Consider the following 15,706-nt stretch of genomic DNA (forward strand, 5'->3'; position numbering starts at 1 on the left):
CGTGGGATGGTACGATAATGCAGGTCAGCCATATCTCGGAGGACAGTGTGTGTGTGTGTGTGTGTGTGTGTGTGTGTGTGTGTGTGTGTGTGTTTGAATAACAATGTGCCCTTTAACCTGAACATGGATGGAGAGTTTTTAATGTCAGTGAATGCAGCATACAACACACAGACACAAAGACGCACACACACACACAAAGACACACACAAAGACACACACGCTCTCACAATGTGGCACCCTGTAAACATGCCCCTTGTAACAGGAACACTTTGCCTTTTTAATGTTGTGTAGTTGCGGTTAGCCAACCAACCATGGTCAATGCTCTGTGGCAGGCAGAGCAGTGACCAACACTAACTGAGAATACATGCAGCCCGTAAGAGAGCAGAGGCAGAGAGAGACAGGGAGGTTTGCATGTGACAGAGAAAGGGAGAGAGGTAGAGAAGCAAAGCAAGGATGCACAGTGAGTGCATGCAGATCGCTGAGAAGCAATCATGCCAAACTTGCATATAAGATCACTCAAAGCAACAAACATCCCTCGCTTTTTCCTCCCTACTCCATCCTCTGCCTGGTTAGCGTAATACTTTCTACAGTATGTGTGAATTGTAACCATATGCATATGTGCACGTCAGGCTCCAGCTGAAAAACATTAGTCAGGCCAGCAGGGAATTTCACTGAAACCTGGCCTGGCTAATGAAATGCTTTAGAGAAGGGATCAGCTGGTACAGAGAGACATAAAAGAGACAGACAGAGAGAGAGAGAGAGAGAGAGAGAGAGAGAGAGAGAGAGAGAGAGAGAGAGGAAGAAAAATAAAGATAAAGCAGGAGATTTTCTTTGTCAATATTATTGTACATGCATGCCCAGATATGTATATGTTTGCCTGACTTACAGCATCTGATTAACACACTGATGCTGAAGATCCCGAAGCTCAGTGCGAAAAAACCAAAAACAAACAGTGAGGCTGGAAAGAATATAAACTCTTCTGTGTTGATTTCAAAATGTAGATTCAGTATTTTGGTGGTAGAAAATGTAATTAAAATGAAATGCACCAAGACGGGACAGACAGAAATTAAAATAGGGCACTAGATAGTAGTAAGTAGTAGTAAGTATTAAGTAAGCTGTAAGAAGAATAAAAATGACAAAAAAGAGAATGACAACAGGATCAATACATTCAATCTGAGAAAAGATACCTTAAGAAAAGGGAGTATGAGAGGAGAGGATTGCAAAGGAGGCACATAAGAAAGCAACTAAAAAAACAGCTGAGAGAGAAAAAGCTCAAAATACAGAGAAAGATATAGAAAAAAGTGCAGAGCACATCGATCCTCTCCTTACCTCTGCAGCTGTGTGTGGTATCCTTTGGGACAAAAAACGTAGAGGGGAGGAAACTTCAGCCTCAACAGCACTGCTATAGGTCCCCACGTTCTATTTCTCTCCAATGTAATGTACATATACCTCGATCTATCAGCCAAAAGCAAACGCTTCAGTCTACGAGGACAGTACTCTGTCTACCTGCGTGGGTTTGTGTAAATGTATCCTAGATGGTGATGAATAGTGGTGAGTGAAAGGAGAGTACTACGCTAGAGGGCAGACAGACTGCCTGAAACAGGAGAGCAGAGAGCAGACTGAGTAGGATGGAAGAGTTACTGTTTCCTCACATCAGAGCGGCTCGGCTGGATACACCCACCTCCTCAGCATGCATCAAATGGAAGTCGCTCAGATTCTTTAAAGTATGCAGAGATAGAGCGGGAGAGAGAGAGAGAGAGCAGGAAAGATCATATGAGCAGCCTGGGATATGATCTGATCTGATATATGCACATATGCATGTGGGGCTATGCACACATGCATACACTAATAAAGGATCTCATTAACTCTGTTTCACTCACAAACACACAGACACACACACAAATTACCCTCCACTGAACAGTGCCTGTGAGAAATGGCTGCCAGGGTTTCAGTGAAAATAAATAAACCAGCTGATGGGAGAGCAAAGCAAAGACAGTCTTCGTGGCAAAAACAGCCTCTAATGAGTGCTCACAGTAAGTTATTATTAAGTTGTGGAGCTGAGAAATTCTGTTGATAAATCCAGTGCTCCCAACAGGTCCCAGGATAAGTCTGAGGGATCACATGATTAAAACATAACTGTTCCACGTTTGCTTTCTGCTATTTTCGCCTCTTCAGCAAAAAACATTCCTGTGATGAGGGGTCGCAGACAGACATTATGCCTTACAGGTCAGCAGAACTGGACAAAAGGGGAAGGAGAAAAAAGACTGCATACACGTGTGTACAGAGGGGTTTGATGTTGAGAGGTAAACTGTAGTAGACTTCAGGACATGCCTCTCATTCTTGGAGTGCATCACTGCCTGTCGCTCAACATGCCTTCATTTTCTCTCCACTGTTCCCCTCCTGGGAGAAAAGTTGGATGGGGGCTGAAGGGGGGTGTTTTTAATGTCATGGGGCAGGGCTCTGAGCCGCCACACCACCCACCTCTACTGCTCCAGCCATGAGAGCTTCGTGCCTCCTGGGACAAAGCCTGCCTTGATACAGGCCAATTCTACTGCTCAGTGCATGGAGAATGATCCTCATTACTACCATAGGTTAGGGGTTAAATTCCTGCTGGATCTGCCAGTGGGTGCCAACATCTCTAACATGTTTGCATTTATAGTCAGGGTAGTTTTTCGAAATTCAGCCAAGTGGATGTTTTTCCTCTAGTTTTTCCCTTGAATTTGTGAATTCATGTCTTCTAAAAATGGAAAAAAGAGTCTCCTGCAAGTGGAGGAATACATTTCCAGGAAAAGTACATTTTCATTGCTCAGATCTGTCTGGTGACCTCGTTCAGCGTCTGACAACCCTGGTGCATCCAATGAGTAATGTAATAGCCAATCAAAAACAAGGCCGTGTTTTGATTTCAGCAGTGTCGTATATCCTCAGACATGGGTGGCAGACTCTGCCTTGTTCAGATTACTTGACTTCCCTTGAGAAAATGATGTTATCAAGAGGTGATGAGGGAAGTAATCCCCCCTTATATTGCATCTCCTGGTTGTATTTTAGATGGGACGTGAGAAAGCATAACAACCCCCCCCCCCCCCCCCCCGTCCCCCCCCGTCCCCGTCCCCTTTGTAAAATCTGGATAAATCACCTGCTGGTTCCAGTGTGACATCTGTAATATAATCTTTCTCATTAACAAATGATAAAACATCAGCTGTGAGGTTTAAAATTAATTCAAAATGAAGTAGGCGGGCCACTGATGTTTCATACATTTAGTGAAGAAATGTACTGCTAAAGCCACCACAGGGCTGGAGATTAAGGAGATAACATATTCTGAGGCTTTAGACAGAGGACGGTGATGGTGGTGGCATGCAGTGCCTTGGCAGGTCCTGCACCTTCAAACTACATCCCATCGACTACTACATCAGCATCCTTACTGCAACATCACTTCATCACCAAAACCAGACAACCTGAGTGGATTGTGGAAGCTGAAGCACTGAAGCTCATGCCCACCGATAGTAGGCTACATCTTTGCTGCTGACCAAGCAGGCACTCCGCAGCTGCAGCGGACCGTCCTGCATACCATCGTATTGATTAATGCTTTTACTGGATGTATGCGAGGAGAAAACGACACACCTGTCATTTCTTCTTTCTGCGCTGCATCCAGGTGCATCAATCCTCCCCATGTTGTAAAAACGCACGCCAGCAACAACACTCTGGAGCCTTTTTTTTTTTTTTTTTTTTTAAAAAAAACCCAACACAACGCAAGTGATACAAACGAGCCAAAAAAAAAGAGATTTAATAGACTACCATCGCTGCGAGCCATTCACGCAAATTTGGGTTTATATGCTTAGGTAGGAAGCCTAGAAATCGTAAATAGTATCTTACCGTGTAAATCCTGGAAGGATAGCCTCTGCTGACTGTCAGATGAAGAGATGCTCCAGTGAAGGTAAGAACGATGCTGCTGGACAGGTCGACCGCCACCTCTACGGGCATTGTCGCCCCCTGTCGGTTAAACGTGGACACTGCGCGTAACATCCGGTTTCAATCGCTTACGATGACGAGCTGTTTTGTTTTCCAGTAAATATGTATCGGGCATGTCTGCCTAAAATAGATTAAACAGTAAATGTTGTCTCTCTTATTTTGCATATATAGTCCATGGTTGAATTACGGAAAAAGACGATTGTCAAGTCAGACGAGATATCGCGATACTTCCGTTAGGAAAAAATAAAAGCCCCATCACGAACAACAATAGGGTAGTAATTTAGAGGCTATCAGTGGTGGAAGAAGTATTCAGATCTTTCACTTGAGTTAAAAAAAAAAAAAAAAGCTACGTTATAATCCAAAAGAGTTAAAGTACAACGTATTAGCATCAAAATATACTTTAAGAATAATATACTGTATATTATGTTATTGGAGTATAATTGTTGCTGCATTGTGTGTACATCACTTTAACGCTGCAGCTGGTAAAAGTGTGGATAATTTTAATTACTTTTGTACAGCAGGATAGTTTGTGAACGTTTCCCTTGGGATCAAAAAAAAGAAAAAACTTTACCTAATATAATACACCATAATGTATTTGTTTATTAAAAAAAAAAGACTAAAATTAATCCCAAGGTGCCAGGTATACACCCATTCTAACCTTGTGTGTAACATGTTTACATTGGCACAATAAAAATGTAATACTCTTTTAAATGCATTGAAATAAAATTTGTAATATCATGAACGCCGGTGGACTTAAAACTTTGCTTTTTCCATGTGTGCCTTAATTTGACTCTCAATTAACCCTAATTAGATATATATGTAGGATTCACTTTCAACCAACTACAGCTTCACTTTTAATTTGAAAAGCACACTACTCCATGTCTCTAACACGACAAATGACTACAAAAATGGCTTCTGAAAGTGGACCAGAGGGGCCTAAATTACATAGGTGTCTTGATCTAAGCCTGAGATCGGGATATGTGAGTCTTTCTGGTTTTATCGTTTTACAGAAGTCTGCTTAGCTTTACAAGTTTTACGTATACGTCTGAAATACGTTTCGTGTCGCCGGTGACCGTTAATCGGACGTTTTTGCCGGATGTTTTGACGTCGTGCCGGAGTCTGACCGGCAGTGGTGCAGCCAGTTGGTCCTCCAGCAGGAAAAAGCGCCAACTTCTGCTGCACCGTCCTAATTGTCAAATAGTCTGTAAGTGGCTCTAAAACTGGATATTCCGTGAAATATACTTAACTTCAATTTAGGATGACTCATTCAGGTAAGATTTTAAGAAGGCCTGGACACTGTAGGGGGATTGAGATGAGTTTTTTCTCTCGAAGTGAACTGTTAGAAACGGCGTGGTGCAGGTTTTCTCCTCGCCGCACCGTTTTGACCCAGTTTTGTCGCCGTGTTGTGTTCAGAGCCCTCAACAACACCGGTTTATCGTCCGGTAGCTGCTGCGTCGTCCCCGCTTCCTGACGCTAAAAAGACAACGGTTGCCAGTGTAAACGGTTCTGGTTTCAAGCGTTGAAGGGGACAATGAAAACAAGAGAGGCACTAGTAAGTTAGCGCTAGCCGGCTGAGCTAATATGTTATATAATGCGCTGTTCAGTAGGTAACTGGGTCAGACTTTGTAAACCAGAGGTGTCTACAGTAATTTAATGTAGCTTGTTTGGTTGTAGTAACATTACTTGGTAGCAGTAACTTAACTGCGTAGTTACTTTCGGTATCGTTGAACTCTGATGGCGCCCTCTGAAATCAAAATCTGTCTTTCCTTTTCTTGCCAGTGAGAGGAGCTATTGCATCTCAGTAGAAAAAAAAAATCACCCTCAAGCTACCAGAATATAAAGATGCCAGGTCTGCAGGGGGAAAATGTGTCGGCGGCCCTGGGGAGCCCCATCAAGAAGAGTAAACTGTCTCTGAAGTTCTTCCAGAAGAAAGAAACGAAACGGGCTCTGGATTTCTCTGAACCCCAAGCAGATGAAGCCAAAACAGCTGAACAAGTGGAGCCTGAGGCAAGGTGGGCTGGTGCTGTCAATGTGTAATGTATTTGGGGTTATACAAAGTTCAGAAAATTGCTTTATTTCCCTACCTTATTAAAGAAAGATGTGCCTGGCTGGCATGTTTTGGCAACGGAGTAACTAACGACACAATCAAACAGTTTCAGACATATTCTTGTGCTTTACAGCATCTGTGAGGACACAATCAATGTGTAGAGAGGGATACCTAGAGCTGAAATGAGTAGTCGATCATAAGAAAAATATTAACAACTATTTTAAGAATAAATTCATCGTTTGTGGCGCATTTGAAGCAAAAATAGAAAACATCAGACTGAGGATTTTTTTCAGGCTTATGTTGTAATAAACTTATCACCTTTGGGTTTTGGACTATGGGACATGTGTGTATATATGAGTCCTCTTGAGGTCTGGGAAATCATTAGGTAAATTTTGCACTATTTTCTAATACTTCATAGACCCAGCAACTAGTTGTTTAATCAACTAAAATGTTAGCCAGATCAAACAATCGCTAGTTGCACCAGTAAAATTGAACCATATTCCATTTAAATCACTGTCCCCATGCTCTTGAAAACAAAATGTGTGTGAAAGCATGTCCTTCTCATTTATAAGGAAAGTTGACAACTCTTATTTTACAATGGTACTTAAAATGGGGTCATAAACCAGACAAGGTTGAGAAACCCAGACAAATCCTTACATGCAGGGAATGTCTTCAGCCCCTTCAGGGATCCCCAGAGGTTCTACAGCCCTGCTTTTTACCACTAAAAGATACAAAAAAATTTGTTGTTCTTGAAATTCTAGAGGTAGAGTTAAAACTTTTCAATGTTACACATATTGTATGTCGATAAGCCAAGGAAAGTTAGTCATGTTTTACCCTCTACAGGCCAAGAGGTTGCTTCCATTTGATATACAACAGTGGATAATGATTGCAACTGTGTTGCCCTGCCCCAGTGAAACTGTAAGAATCAAACAAGTAGCCAGTAGCTGATGTTTAATGTGAAACTGTGTTTTCTTCTTCACTGTTTAGTAGCTGTGATCAGGTGGTCCCTGGTCCTTCTCCATGTCCAGCCTCACCTGGTCTTCTCCTGTCATGTGAGAGGAGAGAGAACTTCGTGCCATTTGTGGGGCTCAACAACCTGGGCAACACCTGCTATTTGAACAGTATCTTACAGGTGGGTCTTTACCAGCAACAGAATGTTTAATAGCTGTTTGGCTAAAACATACATGTGTATAGATACATGTATATAAAGGATAATGCTTTGCACAACAACCAGGACCATAACTTGTGTTTGAAAAGGGCCAGACACCACCTCATGAAGTGTGGTTACTGTATAAAACACCAATATCATAAGTTGTTTGTATATTGATCAGTTGTGACCCAGTTGTGCCACTGACCTTTATTATGGCTTTAACTTTGTTTTTTTTGGTATGTGTCATAGAATAAGTCACAATACAGTCAGTTGTCTGTTTATTTGGTACAGCTCGCCAAGACTAATGCTGTTGAATACAACCGCCCTGCAATAAATCATTATATTGTTATTGTTATATTGTTTTTGTTGTCAGTGTTTTAGAGAAGCGATGATTCAACTTAATGGTCATTTTGGAGGCTGCAGTTTGTGGTGCTGTTGAATTGTATTTATACACGTCTGTTATGTTATCCACCCCATTTATGCCAATGAGGCTAGTCTAAATAACAGTTACACCTTTGTGTAATGCAATACAATTCAACAGCACCACAAACTGCAAATTGATGAGACTGCAGGCCTTGTCTTGCATGAGAAATTATAAAGCAACTCACTAAGAGTATTACTGAGTGTTGGCGCTGTAGACAGAAACACTGTGTGTGTATAGTGGGCAAATCAGTGTCTTCTGTGGCTGATGTAGAGCAGCTAAAACCTGGAGATAAGTGGCTGCTTCACAGCATTCTGTGTGCTCATGACTGCAACACACTATGTGTTCAGATTTTATTCTCTCATTGTAGCTTATCTGTTGTGTCAGTGTTTGGGTGTAAAGAGGAAGACAAGACTGGAGGTTTGTATTGCACATTCAGGCATGTATGATCTCCTCTGCAGCACCTGTTTAAACAGGGTTTCTGTAGCCGTGGGGCCATATTTCCTCTTTGGTGTGGAACAAGAAAGATGTTTCCATTGTAGAGGATGGAACATACAATATGTATAAGGACAACTCTTCCTTTAGGCCACTGGTTAGACAATACAGCAAACCCCCAGATGCAGTATAAAATCAGGAAACTTGTTACCTGTGCCAAGGAGGTTATGTTTTCACCTGTGTCAGCAGGATTAAGGAAAAAGCACTGAACCAATTTGTATCGAACTTGGTTGAGGGAATAGTTAATGGGTCATTAAATTTTGGTGCAAAACAAAACCTCAAAAGTCTCAAATTTCAGTTATAAATTAGTTTATTTTCCTGTTGTTGGCAGAAATGTTATTATAACATGTTTTTGTATGTGATTTTTGCCAAACAAATAGCTTGAAAACCCCCCCTGTCCTGTAAAATTTATGTGGATTTTTTGTAATTATATTCTCAAGTAGTTAATGAATCCATTTTCTGCTGTGTATCCAGGTCCAAGTGTTTAATGATGAAATAATAACATTATGATTGAGTTAGCTGTACGGATGAATTCCATGTAAAGAAGTCAAGGGAAAAATATGATGACTAATCTTGTTTGACCTGGTTGCTCCTGCAGGTTCTGTACTACTGTCCAGGACTCAGAGGAGGCATCAAGAAACTGTACGGCCTGTCTAAAAGAAAAGACAAACCAAAGGAAGAAATGGATAAAAGCGAAGAGGTTGGTGCAAAACAATTCTATTCAAAAAATGTACATTGGCAAAGACAATTTTTTTTTTCAATGCCACTAATTAAGAATGAGCTTTGCACATGTGATATTAGGGCTGTTATACAATGTTTTGTGATCAAATACAAGTGTTACTATGTTCAGACCTTCTAAGCTGATTTTGATTTAACAGATATGAAGCTGTTTTATTTAATAGTTTTTTTTCTCTACAGCCACACTGTCAGCAGTCAGAGGGTGTAGCTGAGTCTGTGCCCGCTCACATTGAGCTCCTTGGAAGCTTCAACAGTCTGATAACATCAGTGGAGCAGCTGCAGTCCAGCTTCCTGCTCAGCCCTGACAGCTTCAGTGAAGGAGAGCTCGCCACGCCGCCTCGTAAAATACTTCACACACTCAGGTAACAATATGATCATTTTGTGTTATGAACTGGACACAAATGGCAGTTTGAATCATACAGTGAAATAGGTAAGAGGTAAGAAAAAGGTAGATAATTTCCACCTGGATTGACAAGTTGTGAATCCATTACACATGAACAGAAATTTGACCTACTGTCTTTTCTAAAATGTAACTGAAGAAATATTTTTTCATTTCATTCATGTTTAATTAAAAAAAAAAAAAAAAAAAAAAAAGTACTATTAAAAGTAGCTTAAAATGTTATCACATTACATGTATGTATATTTATTTGGCGTTAAATTACTAGCAACAACTTCTGAAGGAAACCCAGATGTGAATTAAAGGTCATAATTAAGGGTATTAAACCATTGTTTTTATTAATTGCTAAGAGTATTTATTGTGTTTTCGATTAATTTATTGTAAATTCCTATGGTAATCTGTTTGACCAACAGTCAAAAACAAAGGTATTTAATTTATACTGATATGAAAAAGACTACTTAATGTCTGATTATCTGACTGTAGTGTTTTTTCATTTGTGTTGCAGGCAACTGAACCCCATGTATGAGGGCTATCTTCAGCATGATGCCCAGGAGGTGCTGCAGTGCATCCTGGGATATATCCAGGAGGCTTGTGACACCATCAGGAAGGAGCAGGAGCCAGAGGGGGGGGATGATGTAACAGAAGTCAAAGTGGAGAATGGTGTCCATTTGGATTCCCGCAACTCTGTAACGGAATCCAAAATTCCCCCAGAAGAAGACGGCCAAGTCAGTGGCAAGAGAAAGAGCGACACTGAGGTCGGAAACGCCAAGAAGAAGCCAAAATCTGTCAAGTCTAAGAAATCTGATGTGGAGGAAGACAACATTAGCAGAAATAAACCCTTCACTCGCTCCAAAAGGAAGTCCTCCAGTGACATCACATTGGACAGCACTCAGGATAAAGATGGAGAAGAGGAGGCAGAGGAGGAGGGGATAAAGAAGCTGAATAGGGAGGAGCAAGGAGGGAGCGACAGTGAGGGGAAAGGTGAAAAGACATCTAAAGAGGCAGAGGGGAAGAGGAAGAAAAGAGCTAAGCTGAGCTGGTTGAGGCCTTCTGGGAAACAGCCAAGTATTTTCTCCAAGTTCCGCAGCGTGGGGAAGATCAGCTCCACGACTGTGAAGAACCAAAACAAGCCAGAGCAGGAGAACGGACAAAGTCAGAATGAGAAGAGCAGTGATGAGAAATCACCACAGAACACGGCTGAAGACAAGAAAGTGATGAAACATGAAGGTATGAGATGATTACTGTTATTACAGGGACACCTCTTTTAGGAGAGAGAAATTACTTCCTTTATTATAAATGAATACAAATAGTCTATTTTTTTTTTTTAGCTGCAGCAAATTGAGGATTCATAGTTAAACTGATAAAACTCAGGATCATAAAGTGACAGGTTAATAATTGATCTTAAAAAGAGGTTTTACTTAAGTATCATTTTGGAGCTTTGGCGTTTCATTTTTTCTTTCTTACTGGGTTATTCAACTACAAAAAATTACTTTCAATCACTGAAACAGAAGAGAGAAATAGGAAAAGCAGAGACGACAGTGAAGATGCTGAATTTAACCTCTGCTCTGGTCAATAACGCAGTATCACCATGTGACTGCAGACAAAATACGACACATCACTCAACCATGTCTTTTTGTTTCTGTTGTATTCAGAGGGCCTGGACCTGATGGAGCGCTTGTTCCAGGGTCGGCTGGTTCTGAGGACTCGTTGCCTGGAGTGTGAGAGCTTCACAGAGAGGAGAGAGGACTTCCAGGACATCAGTGTCCCAGTGCTCGATGACCAACCCAGCAGCCCAGATGATCTCTCAGAGGGTGAGGATTTCTACAACTACCATTTCTACAACATCTCTTTGCACTTGATCCAAAAAAACAAGATGCCATGATTCATCGAAAAATTTTATGCACACACTGTAGCAATGATGACAATGATTTGGCTAATGTAGGGAATTGTGGAAAAAAAAAACTGCACAGTCCAAACACACAAACATACAAATCCAGTCACTGTATTTTTTTCAAGTTTTTATTTTACACTGTCACCCTCGGCAAACTAAAATTGGGAGGCAATCTTATCGTGAATATCCAGAAAAAAAACTGCCTTGACAGAAGAATTTCACATGTACACTCTTCGTTTTTCTTTCAGGTCACACAGCAGATGAAAAATACTAATATAATAAATTTAATAACCGATTTACTCTCTCCTCAGTCTCACCAGACCCAAAACCAGAGCTGAAGACTCTGAAATGGGCCATCGGTCAGTTTGCTTCAGTGGAGCGCATTGTTGGAGAGGATAAATACTTCTGTGAGACCTGTCATCATTACACAGAGGCTGAGAGAAGCCTGCTGTTTGACAAAACTCCTGAAGTGATCACCATTCATCTGAAGCGCTTCTCTGCCAACAGTTTAGAGTGAGTTGATTAAACACATGTACCTTTTACTGTTCACATTTTCATTCATCTGTTTTGTTTTTTTTTTTAATCTTTTAGAATCATTTTCTTCAACAATATTGCCAAAATAAGTCATCGAGGCTGAAAGTTTGAAAAAAATTGAGAAAAAATGTTTAGCACAAAGTTCAGACTAGAACTTTTAAATGTTAATGTAGAAAACTTACAATAAGTGGATCTTGTGTGAAGAGTTTTCTGTTTTTTTGTTTTTTTTTTCCCCCGTCAAATTGTAGTTTCAGTTCAGTTGTTTGGTGATGAGAGCTTACACATATCTTCATTTTTAAAAATCAGCTTCACAGTTCAGTCGCTGATTAGCCACTCCTATTTCTTTGGAGAATACAAAAGGATTGTCATAAAAAAAAAAATTCTAATAAATTTACAGATACTTGCTTTAATAAATAGATTTCCTTTTCACCCAGATTTTAAGTCTGTGCCTCCAAAAACTGTAAATTTGCTGCACGAAGATGATGTTTACTGCTGTTTTATAGTAAACAACATCCTTTTGTAATAAGGATCGCCCAGAGAAAACTACTTCAAATATAAAATGAAGAGTGAGTTGCTAGTTATTAGACTAGTTACATTATTTGTGTGCAGTAGTAACCACAGGGTGGTTGGTTTGTTAACTCACATTGGCAGTAAAATTGTAAACAAACATGCATCAGTGAAGCTCTTTAAAAATAATTTGAACTGTTGGTATTACACATCCATGGAGCATAACTGCCCCGTTTTTCTCTCAAACACCCTGACATGAGAGTGATAGCTTTGTAGTATTCATCCCTATCGTATTTATACTGTTATTAACTCGACTCCCTGTTTGTTTTCCTCCTAGACTGGACCCCTATGCAGGCCTCTCTAAGGTGAACACTCCTTTGCAGACTCCTTTGAACTTGTCTCTGGAGGAGTGGTGCACCCGTCCCTCGTCCACTAAAGGCCAACACTATCAGCTGTTTGCTGTGGTCATGCACAGTGGCGTCACCATCAGCAGTGGCCACTATACTGCCTACGTCCGCATGTCTGATCTGAAAGATGTGAAGCTCTGTCTGCAGGACAGAAAAGAAACTGAAAAGGAGGAGGAAGAGGAGAAGGAATGCAAAGAGGGAGCACAGGTGAAAGATGAAGTGCCGGACTACGATGATGGAGAAGTGTCTTTCAGCCTGAATGCAAGAGGACAGAGAGGTGCAAGTTTGGCTAGCAGCAAACAGGGAGGCAAAAAGCTGTCTGAGGGAGGGGTGGGACTCTTGGGGGGCCAGAGGAGTTTGTCCAGTTATGAGCTTGGGAACAGCAGCAGCAAACACACAGATAAAGGAGCAACAGAGGGATCTAAATGGAGAAAAACTATCAACAGTCTCAGCCAAAGCACTGAAGCTGGACTTAAAAAGGAGCCTGAGGCAGGAGAGGAGGCATCAGTGACTTCCTGTGGGGTGGGAGCCACAGAGCAGCAGGCTTTGAACAACCTCCTAGAATATGAAGGCAAGTGGATGCTGTTTGATGACTCTGAGGTGCGTTTGTTTGAGGAGGAGGATTTCCTGCGAGCCTGTTCTCCTGAGACGTGCTCCTCATCGACACCTTACCTGCTGTTCTACAGAAGGACGCCCGAACCTGGATGCTAACAGGAGCACAAAGACTGTGGTTGACTCAGGGGGTTGTGCCAGTCAGGGCTTTTTGGCAGGTGAGCGCTCAGAAAAAAGACAGTTGTATTTTGCAATACTACAAACAGTGCCAAAAATACTGTGGCTGCTGTATTTAAAACCTGAACTGAAGTTACTTTTCAGCCCAGAATCCATCTGAGGCAGAGACTGTTTACACCTTCTCAGTTTGGGTTCAAAGTTATATCTTGAAAACAGCTAGACAAATGGGGATATAATTTTCTATGTGCCAGGGGTGACTAAGCTTGAGACTTTTTTTTTTGTACAGGGTCTTTTTTGCGGCCTGTACTATGATTTTCTTGACACTGGCTTTGTCTATACCATGTCCTGTTTTATTTTTGTCTTCTCAGTCACTGAGTTTGTATGATTCCTTTTTGCAAAATGGAAAAGCACTTTTAAACTAACATTTCCTTAAGTCCAAATATAAAATGCTGGAAAATGTCTTTTTTCTCTAGCTCAAAGTTTTTTTATTCTATTTAATTGGATTTATAAAAGACTATGTCAGTGCTGTGCATTAGGACCGATTACTCAACCTTTAAAGCCAAATAAAACACACACAGAGGCAATGCAGAACATGCTGCAGAATTTTTCCTTCCGATATTTTCTCTAGTTTCTCAGAAAAGCCTTTACCCAGCTCTTGTACCAACCTCTTTGAAAGTTTTATCTGCACTGAAATCTTGTTCTCAAGATTTTACATCTATGCTGGTGAAGCATACAGCGTTTGACTTTACATAAAACACACTAAAATGTTAAGTATACAATATATACAAAGCTTTTACATATTTTGTAGGTGCTGTTTATATTCAAGTAGTTTATGCAGGGTAGAGTTTCTCACTCAGCTTTTCAAGGTGCCAATTCAGTCTGAATAAAATTGCTATTTCTTCAGTAAGCTATCAGGTTTTTATAAGATCCATTTAGCAAGGTTATAAAATACTTGTTCCACTCTCATATCTAATCTAGTGTGTAACTAACAATTCACATATTTTAACGTGCAAATCAGGTGTGAGATCCGGATATTATTTAAAGGGTTACTTCCTAAAATTCAGTCTATTCCTTCCGCTGTACTTTAGGTTTATGCTGTGAGGAGAAGGATGGGTCAGAGACAGGAGGGTTTCACACAGGGCTGTAATGAAGTTATTTTAAGAAATGAATTGATTGTTTGGTTTATGAAATGTCAAATGGTGAAAACATTATAGGACTAAAGAAACCAGAAAGTTTAGGAATGGTTTCTTTTTGAAAATGACTTCAATTATCAGAATAGTTGCCAATGGATTAAGAGCTGTAGCTCAAGTTTTGAAACACACAGAGCAAATCCCTGCTCAATGACACTGACTCCCACAGCTTTTTTTTCCCAAGAAAATTATCTGCTAGAAGGTTTACGACAAAGCACAAAACATTCAAGTAGTAACAGGTGCACATGGACAGATTTATAAGTTCTATAAAGTTTAAAATAACCACAATCAGAATTTCAAGTGCAACACATCTGATCAACTTAAATTCACTTGCAATCTGCATAGCTGCACACTTGCAGCACTAGCGGTTTGTATTAATCATGTGAACTGTAGCTGAGAGCATCACAAACTAATGGCTTTGACTTCATGTGAATCTACATCATACTGCACTCAGGCTTCTACTAAATGTCAAAATGGTTCTAGGCGTTTTCGGATAAATAAATAAATGTGTCCCTTTCTGTCTTTTTGTGACACAACAGCCAAAATGATGAGGATATTCTCAATGTTCAGAATCTATTCAAACAAGCTAGAGAGAATTATGAAAAATTTTAAAAACTAAATTCACATATTTCGCTCTCCGAGCTTGATGTGTGCTTCAGAATTTGTCCCTGTAAATGTTCAGATAGTGACATTAAAGTTGATCAAAGCTTGAATTTGTTTTGTGCTAACTCAGTGGTTTGTTAATAATATTCCATAGCTCTGCGTGTGAACAAATATTGTCTGTATAGTTTGAAATATTCAGTAAAGGTGACATTGCTCATCTCAGGTTCAGCAAAGTGTCTAGAAGTCCAGTCACTGTTTCAGGGATCGACTCAGTTGTCATTTAGCTGTTTTCATGTGTGTAAGCCATATTCAGTTATTTCACTACAAATGCTCTACAACTGGGGAAAGGTTTCCAAGGCAAGTTCTGCTATTTAACAGAATGCTTGCAGACTTGGTTTAATATAACATAAACCAGCCCTGATTAGTGTGTCCTTTAAACTGTACCTCATTCCAGCTGTAATTATATTAATGTTGGCAGGTTGGTTCTGTAAGCAATAAAGTTTTTACCTTCACATGTCCCCTCTGGCGATCCTTTTCACTGCTGCCAACCACTACTTTCTCTTACTCAAGTCCTACTTTTTTGTTGTCTTGATTTGCCCCAACATAACTTTAATCCTACATGAACAAAAAC

At 40.4% G+C, this 15,706-nt stretch overlaps 2 protein-coding genes across 6 annotated transcripts in view; one reads left to right on the forward strand and one right to left on the reverse strand.

Annotated features, from left to right (window-relative positions):
- Nucleotides 1–4,151, reverse strand: part of kank4 (KN motif and ankyrin repeat domains 4) — a 74,217-nt gene extending 70,066 nt beyond the window's left edge. Inside the window, exon 1 of one of the 2 annotated variants that reach the window (XM_071486131.1) lies at nucleotides 3,871–4,151. The gene's annotated coding sequence lies outside the window, so the exon portion shown is untranslated. Of the gene's footprint in view, nucleotides 1–1,329; nucleotides 1,807–3,870 lie in introns of those variants that run through there. The other variant, XM_071486129.1, reaches the window with a different exon arrangement.
- Nucleotides 4,152–4,928: 777 nt separating this feature from the next.
- On the forward strand, nucleotides 4,929–15,587 carry usp1 (ubiquitin specific peptidase 1). Of its 4 annotated transcripts, XM_071486152.1 has the most exons (10): nucleotides 4,930–5,237; nucleotides 5,382–5,518; nucleotides 5,746–5,978; nucleotides 7,001–7,145; nucleotides 8,678–8,779; nucleotides 8,998–9,179; nucleotides 9,720–10,441; nucleotides 10,867–11,025; nucleotides 11,417–11,618; nucleotides 12,484–15,587. In XM_071486152.1, the coding sequence occupies exons 3-10, from the start codon at nucleotides 5,809–5,811 to the stop codon at nucleotides 13,262–13,264; spliced, it is 2,463 nt and encodes an 820-aa protein (XP_071342253.1). In that variant the 5' UTR covers nucleotides 4,930–5,237; nucleotides 5,382–5,518; nucleotides 5,746–5,808; the 3' UTR covers nucleotides 13,265–15,587. The 4 variants fall into 4 exon arrangements, with proteins under 4 accessions (XP_071342255.1, XP_071342253.1, XP_071342254.1 ...); XM_071486154.1 differs by lacking the exon at nucleotides 5,382–5,518 and having other exon boundaries at nucleotides 4,929–5,237; nucleotides 7,004–7,145; XM_071486153.1 differs by lacking the exon at nucleotides 5,382–5,518 and having other exon boundaries at nucleotides 4,930–5,170.
- The last annotated feature ends 119 nt before the right edge of the window (nucleotides 15,588–15,706 follow it).

This window comes from Trachinotus anak, unplaced genomic scaffold (assembly GCF_046630095.1).
Source record: "Trachinotus anak isolate AG129_WGS33_773 ecotype Australia unplaced genomic scaffold, CSIRO_AGI_Tana_v1 ptg000010l, whole genome shotgun sequence".
Classification (NCBI taxonomy): Eukaryota; Metazoa; Chordata; class Actinopteri; order Carangiformes; family Carangidae; genus Trachinotus; species Trachinotus anak.

Excerpts from the sequence above, each read along its gene's own strand:
- usp1 (XM_071486152.1), top strand. The coding sequence starts at position 5,809 with ATGCCAGGTCTGCAGGGGGAAAATGTGTCGGCGGCCCTGGGGAGCCCC. Across the intron at positions 10,442-10,866 it reads GAAAGTGATGAAACATGAAG|AGGGCCTGGACCTGATGGAG; the intron begins GTATGAGATGAT and ends TGTTGTATTCAG. Across the intron at positions 11,619-12,483 it reads TTCTCTGCCAACAGTTTAGA|ACTGGACCCCTATGCAGGCC; the intron begins GTGAGTTGATTA and ends TTTTCCTCCTAG.